Source organism: Topomyia yanbarensis, chromosome 3 (assembly GCF_030247195.1).
Source record: "Topomyia yanbarensis strain Yona2022 chromosome 3, ASM3024719v1, whole genome shotgun sequence".
Lineage (NCBI taxonomy): Eukaryota > Metazoa > Arthropoda > Insecta > Diptera > Culicidae > Topomyia > Topomyia yanbarensis.
In genome coordinates, this window is record NC_080672.1 from 421159986 (window position 1) to 421179451 (window position 19466).

General features: G+C 38.6%; 1 protein-coding gene across 3 annotated transcripts in view; it reads left to right on the forward strand.

Annotated features, from left to right (window-relative positions):
- The window catches only part of LOC131688978 (SPARC-related modular calcium-binding protein 2), a 90985-nt gene that overhangs the window by 9373 nt on the left and 62146 nt on the right, over positions 1-19466 (forward strand). Inside the window, exons 2-3 of one of the 3 annotated variants that reach the window (XM_058973682.1) lie at positions 10379-10535; positions 10726-11358. In XM_058973682.1, coding sequence (XP_058829665.1) covers positions 11281-11358 — 78 coding nt within the window. In that variant the 5' untranslated portion in view covers positions 10379-10535; positions 10726-11280. Of the gene's footprint in view, positions 1-1057; positions 1233-10378; positions 11359-19466 lie in introns of those variants that run through there. The other 2 variants (XM_058973681.1, XM_058973684.1) reach the window with 2 other exon arrangements.

Here is a 19466-nt window from a genome sequence, read left to right on the forward strand (position 1 = left end):
CGAAACCATTAATACCGATCGACGAACTGGAGAATGGCCACAGATCGCGATTGGAGCGCGAAAATGAAGGCGACTCAAACCACGCGCAGTGGTCACGGACGGCCTGTGCGAATGAAAAGCGAAGGTGTGTAAAAAGAATAATCTTTTTCTTCGAGACAGGGCTGCATAGAGGGTATCCAAAAAAATTAAAAGAATTTTGAATTGTGCTTTCTTAGGACGCTTGAAATTGTTCTTGAAAGTCAGTATCATTTCCATATCATTTTATGAATGTAGCTTGATCTCCTTTTGGTCCAACCCTGCATTCGATGAAATTTCGCGAGGGGCAAATTTAGCTGGACAAAAATGCCCTTTTACATCTGAATACATTGTATAATTGCGATAAACGCATAACGCAGCGTGGAGATATTATCCGCGATATAATTCATGTGTACTCGGTATCCACTTAGGAGTCCGACTTAAGTTATCTGCTCTGCTGTGGGAACATTATTGCTTATTGAACGTGTCCGGTGTATTTAGCGTTAGATTGTCTATACTGCAAGAGCTACCAACTGTTGTATTTATTCGCCAACCAGACCGATTCCGCGAGTCCCCCCAAAGGTATTTATTCTGCACTTGAACCTCCCGAAAATCAGTAACAGTAGCGTCACACCTAAACCCCACACATTCGAACGGAAAGCCTGCTTGTTGTATTGCTTGAGATGAGACCAGAGCAGCATATTAGCATTTCACATATTCATCGTAGATCGTGGCACCGATTCGATTTGGCTTCCCCATCCTCCTCGTCGACGACCACCCTTAGGTACATCCCCAATCGTCGTTTCGTTGACCGGAATTCGTGTATTTTAATTTTGAAAAACTCTTCACAGCAACCAACGAATCCAGTGCATGGGCAAGAAGGCATAGCACATCTCGCGCTTCATACTCGGCCTGCGAGAAGAATGTCCATAAGCGCGCACAATCAGCGGCTGTCAGCGTTCCAGTCCTGGAGCGGGCTTTCAGTTCGATGCTTGATTTCGACGCGACCGGTTCGAGGTGGTGGTGTTATGGTGCCGAAATTTTTGCACCTCGCGAGTGAAGCATTTCTGTTCGGAGTTTGGTTGGAATTTCGAGTTTTGGGCGTTTTCAGTCGCAGCTAATTGGTGATAACTGATTATACTCGGAATGGACATTCCGCGGGTGTGCCCAGAGCGCGAGTTGGAATATTGCGCAAATTAATCACTGTCGAAGATTCGGTAAGCCGTGGGTTCGTAAGATTTGGATAAGTTTGCGGGTGCGACTATGCTTCAGAATCACGTGCTGTATAGTGAATAGTAGTGCTAGGTTGTACCTTAACTACAATCATCGGTTAAAAAGATTGACTCGTAACGAGTGTGATCTTATCCATGATGACGTCAGTCGTATTCCAATTTTTATTTCTCGTTTCGAAAAGAATGCAAACAGCAAAACAATAACAAACTTAATTTTGTTGTACTGAAATGTAAGGTTATCTTGAGTGTGATTTGAGTACTGTTGTATGCAGCACGTGAAAATTCATCTCTTCCTCACCTGAATTCGCCATCCAGTGTTGGAATGAACTTCAGGAGACCAGAAAGATTATACAGTGATGATCGGATTTTGTCAGCCCGTTGGTGTATTTTAAGCTCACAATACCTGTCGGACTCGATTATCGGGGGATTTTAAAAAAATCTCACCCCGGATAATCAATTCACCCGAAAATCGAATCAAACTTTTTTGTGTTATTTTATGAATATTAGTTATTTATGAATAGCTTCATTCACGAAAAAAATGGAAATAAAATTAAAGGTCAGGGTAAATTTTCCTGTTACGGTAAATGTATGTGTACCCTAGTCGATTTTGCAGAAATAAGGCCCTAGTTGATTTTGCAGAATTTCAATATGTGATTTGAATTTTCAGTTGGATTTCATTTATTATTTATATTGGTAACGAATTAACGGCATGTATCAGTTGTTTATAGCTATTTGTGCAAGAATTTTAAGACAAGCTTTTTAATAAGGTGTGTCACTTGCAATACAGATAAAACTAGATTACCCGGGGCTTCGATTTTCAGAGAAAAATGATTCGATATGAAGTAAGTAAGTAAGCTGGGGGTCGTCTGTTTCTTGACTCCAGTTCAATTTAAGTGGTGGTGTCACATATTACAGCTAACGTTTATTTTAACCCTTATTCTAGTTTGAAGAGTGCGCGTCGTGCCTGCACAAAGAGTTTCTTGTCCTTGTAGCATTATTTAGTTGACCGTACCGGATTGTACGCATGTAGTCTTCGTAAACTCTCCCAATCTTGTTTGTCACTAGCGAAGGACTATCAAAGTTTACGTAGAAGATGTGTTCCAGGCCGTCTCAGCGAGAGTACTGCTGGCACCCTCTTTACATAGCCTAACATTCAACTTTACTTGAAGTACCCAAAAATTGAAATCGCCTCAAGTGACTGCCGGGTCTCTTATTATAGATTCTTGTTAACCCTTTCTTGACCAACTTTTTTACACCGCGTATAGGGTTCCAACACTATTTTTCCTTCAAACTGTTGGCGCCTTGAAACATGAAAAACTTGGTTTAATAAAGATAGGTGCTTCTTTCGCAGTGCTAGAAGCTGGTCAATATTTACCTTCCGGTTTAGTCCAATTACATAAAAAAGGTAGTCGAAGGCAGTCTGAATTAGAAAATTTTATCAGTTTTCAATAATATTGCCAGGCAACGAAAATATTCCAAAGTTTTCACCACTAACAGGAACTATCCCTGGTAGCACTGCTTGAGCGGAACCCAATCTAACTAATAACTTCTGTTCTACTGATAATATTTATAACTGTTTGTGCTCAAATTTTGAAAGTTTAATGAAGGATATTAGTCCCATTAGCCTTACTTGTCGTTGTAAACATATGTCGTGTAAACCAAAAATTATAGTCGTTTAGTAACGAGGTTGTTTATAAACAACATGGACATGAAGGGGTTGAAGATGCCATTGGAATTCTGAGCAGGGATCAGTTGTTAAAGGGGATAATAGGAGAAGAGCAATATTGTGTCAAAGTTCACTGGAACTTAGAGCAACATATTCATCAGAATTTTACACCGGATTTCATTGAAAATAGGGACAGGATTCTATCAGCATCTTGAATAAATCATAATCTTCAGCAGAATTCTATCTTGAAAAATCGTAGAAATACGGATAAGGATTCAATCGAAATTCTGAAATGGATCACATTGGAATGCTAATAAAACTTCGATCAGAGTTCTTGAAAATATCCAAACAGAATCCTAAGAATCATGTCCTCATAATTCCAAGCTAGTGCCAGAAACTGACCGATCAAAGTAGGTATAATGACATATTATAGCATAGCATAGCATAGCATGAACACCTGCACAAATCGTAGGATGGAGTTGCAGAATTGAGCTTATCCATTGTCATATCAGACTTCGCCACAATCTACAATGACGTAGACCCGCTCAACTCCACACACCTGGCCACGTCCTTACAAGCGTTTTTATTTCATACTAGTCCTATCACCTACTTAAGGAAAACGCTCGGAACCGAAACAGTTTTCATAGATGACGGAGATTTCAAAAAGGCGAAAAATGTGATCTGGAGATTATATAAATATGTTACCAATACTTACTATTCTCATGCTGGTTTGGGTGGCATTTCACGTGTATTCTTCATTCAACAATTCCTTCTACCAAACAATTAACATCTACTATAGGTATAATGACATATTATGTGTCAATAAGGCCTGCAGTAGCCGATATGTAAAATGAGAAAAATGTACTAGAAAGTTGCATATTTGGCAATACGGCCATTAAAAACTAGTATTTTTTTTCTAGATCCTTGAACAAATCCTTCAACAATCACCTCGCTCTATAATGCAAACTGTACCAGAGATTTAATCCGAAGAAAACCATTTTTTAAAACATTTGTTTAGATTAAGAGTGTACCTATGGACCGATACATTGAGGCGTAACTAACCTCAAATCCTGGCCAAAATAGAAAAAATATTGTTTTTGTTTATTTGTCCACTTTTCAGCTTAAATTGTTCTTCGAAACATACTCTAACGTTAAAAAGAAAAGCGTTATCGTTTGATAATTTGTGTATGCAATTATTTGAAATCAGTGATTTTTTTACAAACTTTATTAGCTTGAAAGCCATTATCCCTCAGTTTTTCAGATTGCTCAAAAACTAATTACCCAAAGTCAATAAATATAAATATAAATCAAAATCGAGCTTTTCACAGCAAACTCCAGCAACTACAATCAATTGAGGTCAATTTTAGCTTTTCGTTGTCATTTTTGGGTAGGTTTTATATAAGTGCGCACTTTTTTCAATTTTCCACATATTCGTTAGTAAAAAAGTACCTTGTCGGGCAATGTCGGGTAAATCTATTAAAAAGGAGAAAATTATTTGGAGTGTCCTCTCACTGTTCCACGAAGAAAACATTCCCAATTAATCCCATTCGCTTGTTACAGCTGTTTGAAAGTATCGTGTTGTTTAATATAATGGTGGAAATGTCTATTAAATATTCAGTGCGATTTACACATACATACAATGAATCGACAACTACGAACTTGAGTCGCTATAAGTTGACGCGGAAACGTTAAGAAATTTTGAATTAGTTTCTCAACTCAAAATCATTTCAAACCAAATTTTGCACTGGTTTTTCAGACCCACTAGGAAAATTTATTCTAGAGGAATTAGAAAATTTTATTCGCGTAGAGGTGTACTTGATGAGGGAAGGACGGTTTAGGGAAGGGGGGTGAGTGATGTTGGGGGGAGGGCCTCACCGTATCCCCCCAACTACGACCTTCTTAACATACAGAAAACCTATGTAAGTCAAAAAAATGCCGGGATTAAGTTGACGATGTTCAGAGTGATTGAATAACCTTTCTATAGGAGAAAAGCAAAGATGTGAATTTGCTGTGTATCCGTACTCTTGAACCCGTAACTCCTGAACCGGAGCTCGGGATTTAATGAAATTCAATAGCAGCCTATGGGAACGTTGTACCTTTCATTTGAGACTAAGTTTGATGAAATCGGTTCAGACATCTCCGAGTAACCCATGTGCATATTTTTGGTCACATACATACATACATACATACATACATACATACATACATACACACATACACACACACTGCTTGGGTACATAGAAAACATGGAGAGGTGAACTTCCATTTGACGCAGTTTTTGTCGGGGCACGGATGCTTCCGGAAGTACCTGCATCGGTTTGGACACGCTTCGTCACCCCTTTGCCTGGAGTGTGAACGTGCAAGAGACGCCGGAACATGTAGTCTTCGAATGCCCTAGATTCGAGGAAGTCCGAAGGGGTATGCCTGGTGTGACAGGGAACAATATCGTCGAAGAGATGTGCCGCGACGAGCGTATCTGGCACGCTGTCAATAGAGTGGTTACGAGTATACTCTCCGATCTGCAGAGGAAGTGGCGAAGGGACCAGCAAAGTAGCACCACTTGCTAGAACGCCGCTGGGAAACCACAAATCGGGTTTCGGGAGAAATTCCGCCGCCAGGGAACTCTCCGACGATGTAGACTAGGTCCATCGCCGGGGACCAGTTGAGTAGTACGCGATATAGCACTAGGTTAGGGTCGTCGGGGCGCCAGTGAACTGAACGTCAGGCTTCACCGGAATCGCCGGACCGACCTCGACACCCTACCGGGTAGCTCGTGAGTAGGCTGAACCACCGTCAAGGATTAGACGAGTAGACCGTATCGAATGGCTAGCAGTGGGTCGTTGGGGCACCAGTGAACTGGAAGCTACGCTCCACCCGGAATCGCAGGATGACGTAGATAGGTGGAGACAACAAGCAAGAGAAGAGTCGAGAGTTAAATCAAAGCTCATAGGTTGAGCCACTCCATGAACCAAGGCACGAACGTGAGTCGTGAGTCCCACACAGTGCCAATACGCCACAGGCACGATTTGCATGAGGTGGATAACTACATGAATTTCAACTAACACCAAATGCTGACCATATGGAAGGGTAATATCTTCGGCAAACTAGATCAGAATGTCAAGGGGTTTCCGATGAAGAACAGGCTAATGCAGAATTATCCCACCAGGTGTCGCTAGGGAGTAGGCAACTGACCTATAGTAAACTTATACATTGGGTCATATCTCATGATAGGAAATACTTAGCGGGGTGGACATTTGGACAGAGTAAATCATAAGATCCAGGGCTTTTTGACGGAGCATATTTTTATTTAGAATTCTTCCGCTGGGTGGCGCTAGAGTGCCTGAGAATTTCCTATTCATTTGATATTGGGTCATATTTCGTGAGGGGAAACACTTGACTGACGGAATAAAGTTTTCGGCAAAGTAGACTATATATAAAAATGTCCTATTCTGTTTTCATTAGATTATGCTACGTGATCTTAAACACAAATTTGGGCCACTCTATTAAACATGCATAGTAGTCACATTACTGCATGTGTCAAATTCGAACGTGAACTCAAGAATAAAGTATAATGATAACGTGCATATAAATTACGAAAAACGTAACTAAGTTCCCGAAATCATGAATACAAATTAATCTACTCGTGATTAAAATTTAAAAAAAGCGTGACTATGATCCTGTTATCATGAATACAAATCACTCTATGTGTAACTAAAATATCACAATAACTTGAATAGAAGTTACGGAAATCGTGACTGAGATCCTGAAATCATGAACATAAGTCACACTACTCTGCCAGAAAAATTCAACACGAAACTCGTGAATAAAATATCACAAAAACGTGAATATTAATTACAAATATTGTGACTAAAACCCTGAAATCATGAACAGAAATCGTGGTACTCTGCCCGAAAAATACGATTATGAACTCATGAACAAAATATCGCAGTAACGTGATGAGTCAGGCCCGTGCGCAGAAAATTATCAAGAGGGGGGGTTTGATTTTTTAACGTTTATTTTAAAAGAAACGTACAGAAACCCTCAAACTTTGGAGATTTTTTCAGAGGCCTGGACCTAGTCTTGTGAACCAAACGACTCTGCTCAACAAATTGGGTAAATGTTTGTTATCTAGTAGGAGTCATCAAAAGACAACCGCGCTGCATAGTGGTCGGAAACCCCAAAAACGTGAACTTAATTCACTATAGCCCAAACCATCGAATATATTCACGGGGTATCTTTGGACGAATTGTTCGTAAGAATATTCCCCACAACCTGATAAAAATTAAAATTAGGCATGGCTTACTACGATCAAATTTAAAAAAATAACTTTTTATGCTGACGAGGTAGAAAGTCGGTGTCTTCGACAATGTTTTAGAAATGCTCGTAATAAAGAATTTTGTTGAACTAGTTGAACTTGTAGGATTTAATGTTTGTAAAGTTTTTAAAGCGTTTTCTATGGCAACACCCTTAGTTTTTTAATATAACTTTTTCCACTGTGACTTTTCGTGCAAACCGTGCTCCAGACAAATGTGGAGGCATTAAAACCACATAATATTGTTGTAAAACTGTCAGTAAAAATACCCAAATAAAAAAAACATTACAAAATGAGCTTAAAACCTTCTTACCTTTATTATTCGTAGTCTCGACATTGAAAATAGTGCCTGCTCGTCCATTTTGGTTTGCACCTTTCTCTCTTATACGCAGTTGAACTTAGTGTAAAAAAAAAATTAAAATTCTGCAATAACTCTAAAACGAATGAGTATTTTTACAAGGGGTGTGTGCCGCGCCGCCGATTTCAGGTAAATTTTTTATATGCAGTATTCAACGATATTTTTACATGCAGTCTTAATTTAATAATTTACTTTTTACATGCAGTTTTCAACAATATTATGTGGTTTTAATACCTCAACATTTATCTGGAACATCGTTTGCATTAAAAGAAAGCGAAAAAAGCTATATTAAAAAGCTAAATTTAAGGGGTTTGCCTTAGAAAATGATTTATAAATCGATAACATTAAGTCCTACAAGCTCAAGTTGTTGAACAAAATTCTTCATTATGAGCATTCCTACAACTTTGTCGAAGACACCAACTTTCTACTTCGTCAGTATAAAAAGTTAATTTTTCTAGTTCAATCATAGTACATGGCTTACTATTTATCCTCAATTTAATTTTTATCAGATTGTGGAGAATATTCTTACGAACAATTCTTCTAAAGTACCCTATGAATATATTCAATGGTTTGGCCTCTAGTGACGTTTTTGGCATTTCCGACCACTGTGCGTTGCCTGCTGGCTCGTGGTGGATTCGGATTGGTTTGTAGTAATTGTTAAGCCAACCGACTAAACTTAAACCTCTTGTATCCCGTAATCCTCATCCATCCGGGGTAACCGTTAAGTACTGCTTTAGTAAGGATTTTGCTCTTGCTTATTTTGTTTTGTGTTAATCGTCATGTTTTTATCCATAGCTACTTTTCCTTACTTGCTGTCAAATTTTCCTTACTTGCTGTCAAACCTTCGCGATATATCTCACCTGCTCAGGTCTGCTGCAAATGTCGTACCCTGTTGGTACATGAACCGATCCGGGGGTGTCGACCATAAGGATTTACATCTGTTTACAACCACGTTCGCGGGGTTTCTTATCCTTCTTGGTGCTAGTCGTTCCTATTTATCTGCTAGCTGGTGCTGAGAACTTCTTGGCGGCAGTATTTCACCCTATACCGATACCCATTTTCGCGATCCATTTCGCTGCCACTCTAACGGAATAATCATCAGCGCAAAAATTTCTCTAGACAACGATTTCCCGATTTTCTCCACCTTCGTGTTTTTCCTCCTTAACTGCCGTTGCTAGCCCGCTGACCGACATCTGCTGTCTACTCACTACTTTTGCTAATATCGAAGCTTGTCGAAACGTTAACCGATCCTTCAGAGTAGCCGTCCAACTTGACATACATCCCTTTCCAGACACCCTCGCAAAGTTTCCTTGGTTTCTTCATTGACTTGTTTCTAGAGTGACCGAACTCAAATGACATTTTATGTGTCTAAACGGTTTGCAGTATATTTTTTCCTGGACAGGAAAATAATAAATTTTTAAAAGTAATTCAAAACGCTCGTGGGGAGGGGGGAGGGGGGAGGGTTAAACCCCAAACCCCCCCCCCCCCCCTCCGCACCGCGCGCGGCCCTGTGAGAAATTAAGAAAATCACAACTAAGCTTCTGAAATCATGACCGTCGTTTAGTTGATGTACTACACACCAGTGTATCCCCAAAGTGTGAACAAGAATCATAACAAAAACTAAACATGGGAACAACCACAGTAACCCAACCAAAAATTGCAATGTAACGCCATGTACATTTTTGCGCGAACTAGTTTTTTGAAAACACACATAGTTTGATTAATACGAGGATTATTATCCATAATTTCATGAACTTCGTCACGATTTTCGTAAATCGCTCAGTTTACGAAATCGTGATTTTTGTACATGAATTTTTGAACGAATTTTTTTTTCGTGTGCAGTAGTTTAGAAGTTTTGATATTCTAGTTACAGCATACACAAGATATTGATTTTTAATTGCATTCTCGGAAAATTTTTTTGTCGAAGTAGTATCCATCAAAATTTTAGCTTAGGTTAAAATCTGGGCTACCCCCCTCCTCTGCGTCGGCCGTGATTAGGGCTACATCTATTAGATGGAGGTGTAATTACACAATTAAATGAATAAATATTTTTTTACAGATGCTATCAAACAAACATAACTTCAATATAAGTTTATTCATTAGTGGCACAAAGAAGAGATGCGTTCATATGGGTAGAATTATTTGGTCTGTGTTGAATCAGGGAACAGTTACCTTGCGTGTTTTTGCAAAACAACTGTTATTATCATCCACTAATTCAAACTCATCCCATTTAACCAAGAATGCTGACTTTCACTCAACTATTGACCTAATCCGGTCTCTGAGCCAAAAACAAAAAAACAACACAGTTCGACCGAAAAGTTTATGACATGAACAATGTACCGCGCGTCTCCATTTGACTTTGAGCTTGAACGATCATCCCACCAGACCCAAGACCGATAGTGGAGCGGGGACAAAGGAAGCAGAAACGCAACCCACGCCGAATATCACCGCGTGTTGTGCGAGAATGCACTTGAGAGTCCCGCTGAACAAATGGACGACGGTTAATTTACGATTTAATAATTGAAGCAATTGTACATACGTTGCCTGGAACCGTGGACGACTGATGCATATGTCACGGTTGAGTGCACAAAGTATCATCGTCCCGCGACGCCGCTCATCATATGTAGCCGTGCCCCGGTGGCGTTCTAATCGAGAACACACGTCGCGTAATCTCATATTATACACAGTTTACCCGTTAGCGCTTGTCGCGAAATGTGATGTTTATTCCAGCAGTACTCTGGAGTTGAAAAAAAACATTCTAATTTTGCTTTCTATTTTATGACTCAATTTTACAGATTTGCTGAAAAGCTTTGGACAATTCAACCTCCTCAAACCGAGTGCATTCCTTGCAAGTGCGGTTAGGTGGGCGCTAGTGCTAATTGATTGAACAAAATGATGAAGCCATCAATGGTCAGCGAGTGACAGTCGATTGCCCCTAGCAGTTGAACTCCGGTGACACTTCGAGGACAAGACGAGCGACCCCCTCCTGTGCAGAGTAGAGTGCCGGGCAGGAGATGTGCGAGAAGTCGAAAATCAAATAAATAAATTTATTATCAAATCAGGTCAATTCGTATTAAGAAAAAAAATATTGTTGTCGAGTGAGAATTGAATGGGGTCTTGCTTGGTGCGTGTTGTTCGACAGCAGAGAAAGAGAGCAGAGACCCGCGTGAGGCTGATGCATGCACTTTAGCGTTGGCGAGAAGATGTGTGAATAAAAGAAAAAAAATACTTCAAATCACAATTCCTTTGGAACGGCTCTGTGTGGTGCAGTTGCAGCTTTGTGGAACGCATCTTCTGTCGAAGAGTGAAATCGCTGCCGGCTTAAGTAGATAGTGGCAGTGCTAATCATAGTAATACAATATTGCGGCTAGCGGTTTGCTAATCGCCGGGTGTTTGGGGCCTGTGCTGAAAGTGATAATAAGTGCACTGTTCCCGAACCGGTTCTTGGCTGGCGAGAGAGTAAACAAATTTTACACAACAACGCGTACTAGTGTAGTCTGCTCCTCTCGATAGGGCAATAAATCAAACCGAAACTGTCAGCAGGAATTAGATTTCGAGCCGCCTTGAATAGGAACAGCCTGGTGTCGGTCTCGACTGAAGAATCATTGAAAAGCCGCTCTTTAAAGTGGTTTGTAGGTTGCCGTGAAATAGGACACAATCTTGATAGATTTCCAGAGCGTGGTAGAGGAGGGCAAAGATGAAGTTTGCGGTGGCCTGCCTGATAATGCTGGTGCTACGCGGCTCGCTGGCAATTCCGCCCAAGTCGGAACCAACGGTGAGTACAAATAACCGCTTTTAACATATATACGCGTATCGAATCACGTTCTGCCAGATGTATACTGCCTGCAGGATGGTACAAGTTTTCGTTATTTTTTTCGCGGTCTCATATCGGTAAATATTGTACGATGGCCAATATTTGAGTGCAAAATCACAGTTTGCCGCGTAGAAATCTGTGAGAAATCGAACCGTCACATGATTTCTCCGGAATCGATAAGGTTTTTGGTCAGTCCGCAAAAACCCCCATCGAAATTTGCTCAAGGTTTAATTAACAATTCTAATTGAGACTTATTTGTCAAACGTCAACAGCCGATGATGATACCGCCACAGATTGTTTTAGTTGAGATCGTCGACCGTAGCAAGCGCTTATCCAGTGTCCAAGTGAACGATCTGTCCATTTCACGGTTTATCAATAACGATCAATAACACTAGTTTATAACCAAAAATCCTTCTTCAATCTTAGTGTGATTTTTCCAGGATTTTGAACCCTCGATCGGGGAAGCGTTTGATTTTTCATTTATTTTTTGGTTTCTAGATTTGTGCAGAAATCCAACATCCGATTTGCGGTCAATGAATTTGCTTTGAGAGGAACTCGATCGGGAAGTATAGAAACTTCGGACAAAAAAACAATGTTGTTACGGTCTCGTGGAAAAAAATCCGTCCATGAAAAAAAGTTCATGATTTTGTGAACTGAACGATTTACGAAAACCGAGATCAAGTTCCTGAAATTATGAATAATAAACCTCGTATTCATAAAACTATTTGTGTTTCTAAAGAATAGTTTGCCCCGAATATATACATGGCGTTACTTTCGAATGTTTGGTTGAGTTACGTGGTTTTTTCATGGGATACGTTTGATTTTTCTTATGATTTTGGTTCATAATTTGTTCATGATTTCAGGAGTTTATTCTTGATTTTCGTAAATTCTCATCACGTTGTATTCATGAGTTTACTGTCGGATTTTTCAGCCAGAATAGCGTGATTTATGTTCATAATTTCAGAATCTCACGATTTTCGTAATTTACATGCACGTTATCGTGATATTGTTTTTTAGCTAACTTTTGAATTTGACACGTGAAGTGATGTGAAACATGTTTATGATATCAGCAATTTTATCATGGAATTTGATCTAATATGCCGATACGTTATTTTTTGGCTACTATCGGATTATTTGCTTGGAGTAAGGTGACAATATTAACTGGACCATTAAAGTGTGACTGATTCGCGGTTTGTTGTTCTTTGTACTGTATCTCGAAAACGATTTGTAACTATATAATGTTTTTTGATGCTCAGCGCAGTTTTCGTGTTCTGTCCAGACATCACCTCATCAAATGAATATCGATATTCTAGGTCCTAATAATTGTTTTATATTTACTGCTTGTACCTATTATTGGTCGCTAGCAGCTGGACACATATGACATTACATGAAATAGTGTATGGAACAAAAATGATTCCACGACTAATACTCTTAATTTTGTGAAATAGCTCACTTGAAAATGTCATGACCATGCTTATAAATATCATAATCACGCAATATGGATTGTAAATCATATACTGGCAATTATGAGCCAGATCACGGCTCCATCAATAATATTTCATGATTTTGTGAACTTTTTCACGAGCACGAATGATCTGTCGTGACTATTGTACTATGAATCATGAATCAGTTCACTAATACATGGATAATATTTTATGATTTTGTGAATTATTTCACGCACATGAATGATCAGCGGTTACTGATGTACTGAGAATCGTGAACCAGTTCACGAATACAAGAATAATGTTTGATGATTCTGTAAACTGTTTTATCGAGCACGAATGGTAAGTCGTCACAGATAACAGACGTTCGGGCTGGATTCGAATGTAGTATGTAAATACACGCTACTGAAATTCCGAATAAATCAGGCGCCTGAAATGTCAGTTAGAGTGCAGCTGTCAAACATGCGTGGCAAACAGTCGCGTAGATGACAATAGTGAAAAACTTATTTTCAAAGTTAATCAATTTGAAAATTTACACAGGTTTTAAGGAAATTTTGTCTAAATGTCTGGCATTTGTGCTATTATACTGGGGATCATGAACCAGATCACGAATACATGAATAAAATTTGATGATTTTATGAACTATTTTACGAGCATAGATGTGACTACTATATTAGGAATCATGAATTATTTCACGAGGATTGAATGGATAAATTATCATGGATAAAATAAAAGTTTCATGAAATAGTTAACGAGGAAATATCCAGACCGTTTTGATTTTGTGAACTAATATTCCTAAATTTACGAACCAAATGGTCAGTCAACCGTTGGTTTTATGATGCTGATAAAGTTGTTCACTAGTTCACGTACAGAAAATCGAACGTGACTGAAGTTCACAAACCCAAAGCAAATATTGCCACTAATAAAAGCATTATGCGGGCGCTACTGAAGGGAAATTGAACATAATTATAAAACACATGATTTTTGCTCATGGCCCTGTTTTCGTAACGTAGGAACGTGATTGTTCCAGAATTCATGGTATTTTATTCACGATTTTAGGAACACTCACTTTTTTCCGCGCGCGACTCTCGCAGAATTTGACGCATCGCACGCTTTTGACGCATGTTTTTTTCCGGTGGCGTTTTACTTTTACAGGATCAGAAGAGATCCATAAAAAGTAAAACACTTCCGAAAATAAAATCTACGCAGCATGAAAAAGTTAATTTTTAATGTTCAAAAAGTTTTAAAGTGCCACAAGGTTTAATAACCTTCATACATTTGTAGTGCTATGTCTAGATACTGCAAAAGTGTCTGACATTCTTCAACAATAACGTATAGTTTTATTACCTGTATGTTTGTCTTGAACATGGTTTGCACAAAAAGTCATAATAAAAGATGTTATGATTCGGTTATGTCTCTGACCATACCCACCCATCTTTTTTATTTGTTTAGTTTTAAAATCACTAATTATGTACTTGTCCGTTAGCTATGGCAGAATCAACCAATTATTTCTTTATTTGCTGTTTGTGTATAAGTGCTAGAAACAGCTAAACATATTCCTTAACCGGTTGTTTGATTATTAAGACGGAAAACGGCCGATTGATTCAGTATTTGCTGTTAAAGGGCGAACACGAAATTATTGCGACACTGAAAAAGTCATGCCAATTTTCTTAGAATGTTTAAAATCAAACCAAAATTTTAGGGTAGTTTTATACATATATTTACTTAAAAAATCAAAAGAAAAGTTAATCGATGGAGCCTTGAGTGTAAAATTGAATGCATTTTCGCTTGATGCCCTCCATCAAAGTCTTTACAGTGTCATCCGGTACCAGTTTCTCAGTTTTTTTTTCCATTTTCTTAACATGTCCTTCTCGTCTTTGACTGTCTTCTTGCTCTTCGGAAGTTCCCGCTTCATCATTGCCCAGTACTGCTCCACCGGGCGCAGCTCCTTTGGTGGATTCATGTCGTTAGGAACAAAATGGACAGAATTGGCCTCATACCACTCCAGGACACTTTTAGAATAGTGGCATGATGCCAAATCTGGCCAAAATAGCGGAGCTTCGTCGTGCTGCTGCAAGAACGGCAAAAGGCGTTTCTCGAGGCACTCAGATTTGTAGATCTTGCCATTTACTGTGCCCTTTGTCACGAAAGGCTCACTCCTCAGTCCGCAAGAGCAGATGGCCTGCCAAATGAGATATTTGGAGGCGAACTTCGACATTTTCTTCTTCTTAAATGTATCGTCCACATAGAACTAGCTCTTGCCGGTGAAAAACTCCAACCCCGGAGTGTGCTTAAAATCGCTTTTTATATACGTTTCGTCGTCCAGCACACAGCAGCTATATTTTGTCAGCATCTTCTCGTAGATCTTCCGTGCCCGAGTTTTAGCCGTCGATTGTTGCCGCTCATCGCGGTTTGGGAAGTTCTGTACCTTGTATGTATGTAGTCCAGCTCTCTTCTTTACATTCTGGACGTAGCTCTGCGACATGTCGATCTTTTTAGCCAAATCACGGCTTGAGACGTTGGGATTTGCTTTAATCATCCGCTTCACCTTTCCCTCCGTCTTTTTGTTCTCCGGTCCCGGTTTTCTTCCAGATCCTTTGCCTTGGTCCAACGTCAACTGCTCCTGGAACCGCTTCAACACTCTGGAGACGGTTGAATGGTGAATGTTCAACATTTTTCCCAACTGCCGGTGCGACAGGTCAGGAAATTCCAGGTGTTTGGAAAGAATTTGTTCTCTCGACTCGCGTTGGTTCACCTCCACTTTCGTTGAATCGAAAAACACGACTTCGAGTTTGACAGCATGTAAACAATACACATCAATGAGAAAGTGTGCAAAATTTGGTTGATTTTTACCCAATGGTAAAAAAGTTATGCCTTGTTGAATGTGTCGCAATAATTTCGTGTTCGCCCTTTATTGCTCATTATTGTGCACGGTGGTAATTTATTCTGTTCAGTGAGGTAAAAACTCCGTTTAATTTTCATTTACTCGTTTGTTAATTTGGGTTAATATAACCGATGAAGTTTTCATTCTCGGCTATAAAGTACGAAATGCGTCGAACGTTGCTCACTTCCCTTTTTCACGCACGCTTCCTGCGGACGTGGAACATTAATGGTATTATTGTTACCACAAATACAGCTTTAAATGTTCGACATAGAATTTTGTGGAAATCAGATTGGTACACATTGTGTACCTGCAACGAGCTGATCCGACAAGTACAACAGAACACGAACTGAATTATTTGCAAACATACTATTTTTTTTAGTATGTGAGTCACCGAACGTAGAAATGATATGGGGCGTTGCTAGCAACGCTGTAATATGTGTCGCACGCCAGTGGAATAGCACGGACCTATCATAGCGCAGATAATTATTGCTTTCACAAAATACAATATTTTGATTATTTATAGTACATAGTCGCACATTTTACGAAATTAAATTCAATATACATGCACATATTTCCGCTCAGATAGTGCAAAAATATACTCATTTCTTTCAGTACAATAGAAGTTATACGCATTTCAAAACTGGGAAAATATCTCTGCAGAAATGTTTGGCACGGAGCCCTCATATTGATTTCGTTAGAAATATTCTACTTTAAAACTACTTTACAAGATAGTCGAGAACTCACAACTGTCCTTTCTGTGCTGCAAGTCGTTTATTCATACCAGCAATGTGTGGCTGCAGATTGCTAATCAATACGGATAGTAAGAAGAAGCCTCTATCGATTTTCGGTAGCCTAATCAACTTGTTACTTGACCTAACTTTGTTGATGGATTAGCAGAGAAGCTGCTGCAGGTTTGTTTGTTCGCTCCGTGCGGGTTAACAATAGAAAGCGCCGAATCAATTGCTTGTGCCGTGCTAGTTGACAAATTTACCTCTTGTGAAAGTGTAGCGACGGTGGGTCGCATTACTGCTGGTACGGTGCCAGCACAGGAAGCGCAGTCGTGACTAATATTTATAACTAGTTTTTGAACATTTGTAACTTTCGATTTGACTTTAACGGCAAACTTCAACTCGAGTGTTTCCGTAGAAGGCTACCTCGGGGAGATCTGATTTTTTCAGCATTTGTTGTGCTTTTCTTGAACCTTAATTTGTTTACTGGGTGGTTTGCCCATTTTTGCACGATTAAAAGTTATCGACATTAGAAAAAAAAGCTATTTTCAACCCAAAAAGCGTGAATATCTTCACACATACTAGCGATAGCAAGTTTTTGTTTTCAGCAAAGCAATGCAGTTTAATAGTCAAAACAATGTTCACTTGGAGAAGTGGAGAAAAATCTAGAAGAAAACCTGTTTTAAGGTGTCTTTCGCAAATAATGTCCTATTATATCCAAAAAGCATAAAAGTTAGAGAGTTGAAATCTCCAGGTAATGTGTTCGTAATAAGTTTCTCTACTACTTGGCTGAAGTAAGTATTTTTTCTATCTGAATTATTGAAGAAAATAAAATTCGTACCTCACTATAAGGTGGATTAATCACCAACCTGATAAGACGGAAAGAAGAAGAGTTCTATTCCAAGTAATTTCTCAAAGACACTACATTGCTTAAGTGAACAGGTTTGACGCAATTAAAAAACCTCTTTTTTGCTCTTTACACCACTGTGTAGCGGACCGAATTGGCACAATCCCCTGTGTAAATAAAGCTGATATAACACAAGCAAGCCTAAAGGATCTTTTAAACATGTATGCTCCACATTTCAATTCAGTGCTATTATAGCGCAAATATAAAGTTAATATAATGCTAATGTAAGGCTATTGTATTACTTGTTATGTCGTCGCTGTTGTGCTATCTTATGACAAACGCCATTTTGGGGTAAACTGAATTAAATATGCCACATCACGTGTCTAAAATATCTCTACAAAATGGCGATTTCAGAATTTGGCATTCTGCTTGGTTGCTGAGATATAGCGAGAAACGGGCTGAGAAATTTTTAATTTTTTCCTTTAAATAGCTGTGTCTGGGGATTGGCTCAAGTTATCTTGATGCAAAAGATGTTTTATGTGTAAAACTATATGTAAAACACAATGGCATAATCATTTTCAAAACAAAAATAGACGAAATGTGAGAAAAATGCAGTTTATGTTTTATACTGGAAAGATAGCATATTTGGCAACACTCTAACCAAAAATAACTGATTTTTCTGGATTCCCTGACCCATTTCCTTCCAAATACAACTCACCGATTGTTTATAGACCAAATGAAGCGAAAGATATGAATAAAAGTTAATAATTGATGATTTTTTTCTATGGAAAGTTATCCATGCACGATTATGACACGCCATACAAATTTTGTCATCAATACACACACACCTAGCAAAAATCGTGTAAATTTTTGTCTCCTGACCCTGACATATACGAGCATCAAAAATGACATACTTTTACGTTTCATTTTAATTTTACACGTTGAATTTCGCAAATCATGTAATTTTACTCCATATATAGCGTTTGTTCTGAATGGCAGTACGTGTAATTTTATGTCATTGCGCATGTAAATTATATGTTTCATGTAAAATTAAACGGAGCGCGGATGTATTTCGTCATTTCGTGAATTACAGTTTACTAAATTATGTCATGCTTGCAATTACGTCAACGATAAAATTCATATTTTTTTGGAGTGCACCTATGTCATGTGTGAGTGCGACTTTTGTTTCCAATTATAGTAAAAACTCGCAACATAGTCAACCGATCTTCGTAATATTTGAGAGATAAATATATAATAGATAGAAGCATCAATTGTCTTCTTTGAATTGTTTATACTATTTATAGGTTTCAAGAATTCAATCTCAAGCTTTAAAAATCGTTTTTCTCAAAATGTGCTAAATGGCGCTTGTCTTAAGAGAGCACAACAGCGACGATTTATTCCTTTTTCGACATATTTCATTACATTCGGACATATCGAATACAGCCTAGGCAGCGAAAGGAACGAACATGACCATAATTTAGTAATTTAGTAATTATGTACTAACCAAATTTTGTTAAGATCAAATATTCAATATATCATTAGTACCGTGGTTCTGAACAGACGAAGTCGAAATGCAAACTCTTATACTACGTTCACACTGCGAGTTAAAACGTGTTTTAACGCTATCTTGATGACGTTTTTCTTGTTGCTAATTATTAAAACATGTTTTAAATTCGTAGTGTGAACATGGTATTAGGCTAATTATAGTTAGGTTATAGTTAGTGCCCTTCATGCGTAAAGACAGTTTTAAACCAATTTTCTCCATGGGGAGTAATATAGAAATTTGCTATGTATTCGCTTGTCGTTTCGTGTATCCACAATTTCGGACTAGGTCAAGTGGCGTGGCTCTGATCAGACGAAGTGGAAACGCACACAGCATGACTAATTGTAGTTAGCTTTTGAGCAACGATTTTAAACTAATATTCTCATTAGGCAGTAATAAAACATTAGAAAAATGTTAAAATAATATCATGTTTGGTAAGCAATTTGTAACTGTGGCCTTAAAACGAAAAATGGTCGATAATTTTGATAATTTAAATTAGTATAATGATAAAATTAGTAAACAGGTAAGAGAAGCCCAACAATGGAGTAGTATTAGTTTTGTAGTCATGACTTGTTGAGCCTTCGTTGCTCGATTTTGACAAAATTGTGGTATACAGATTGAGACA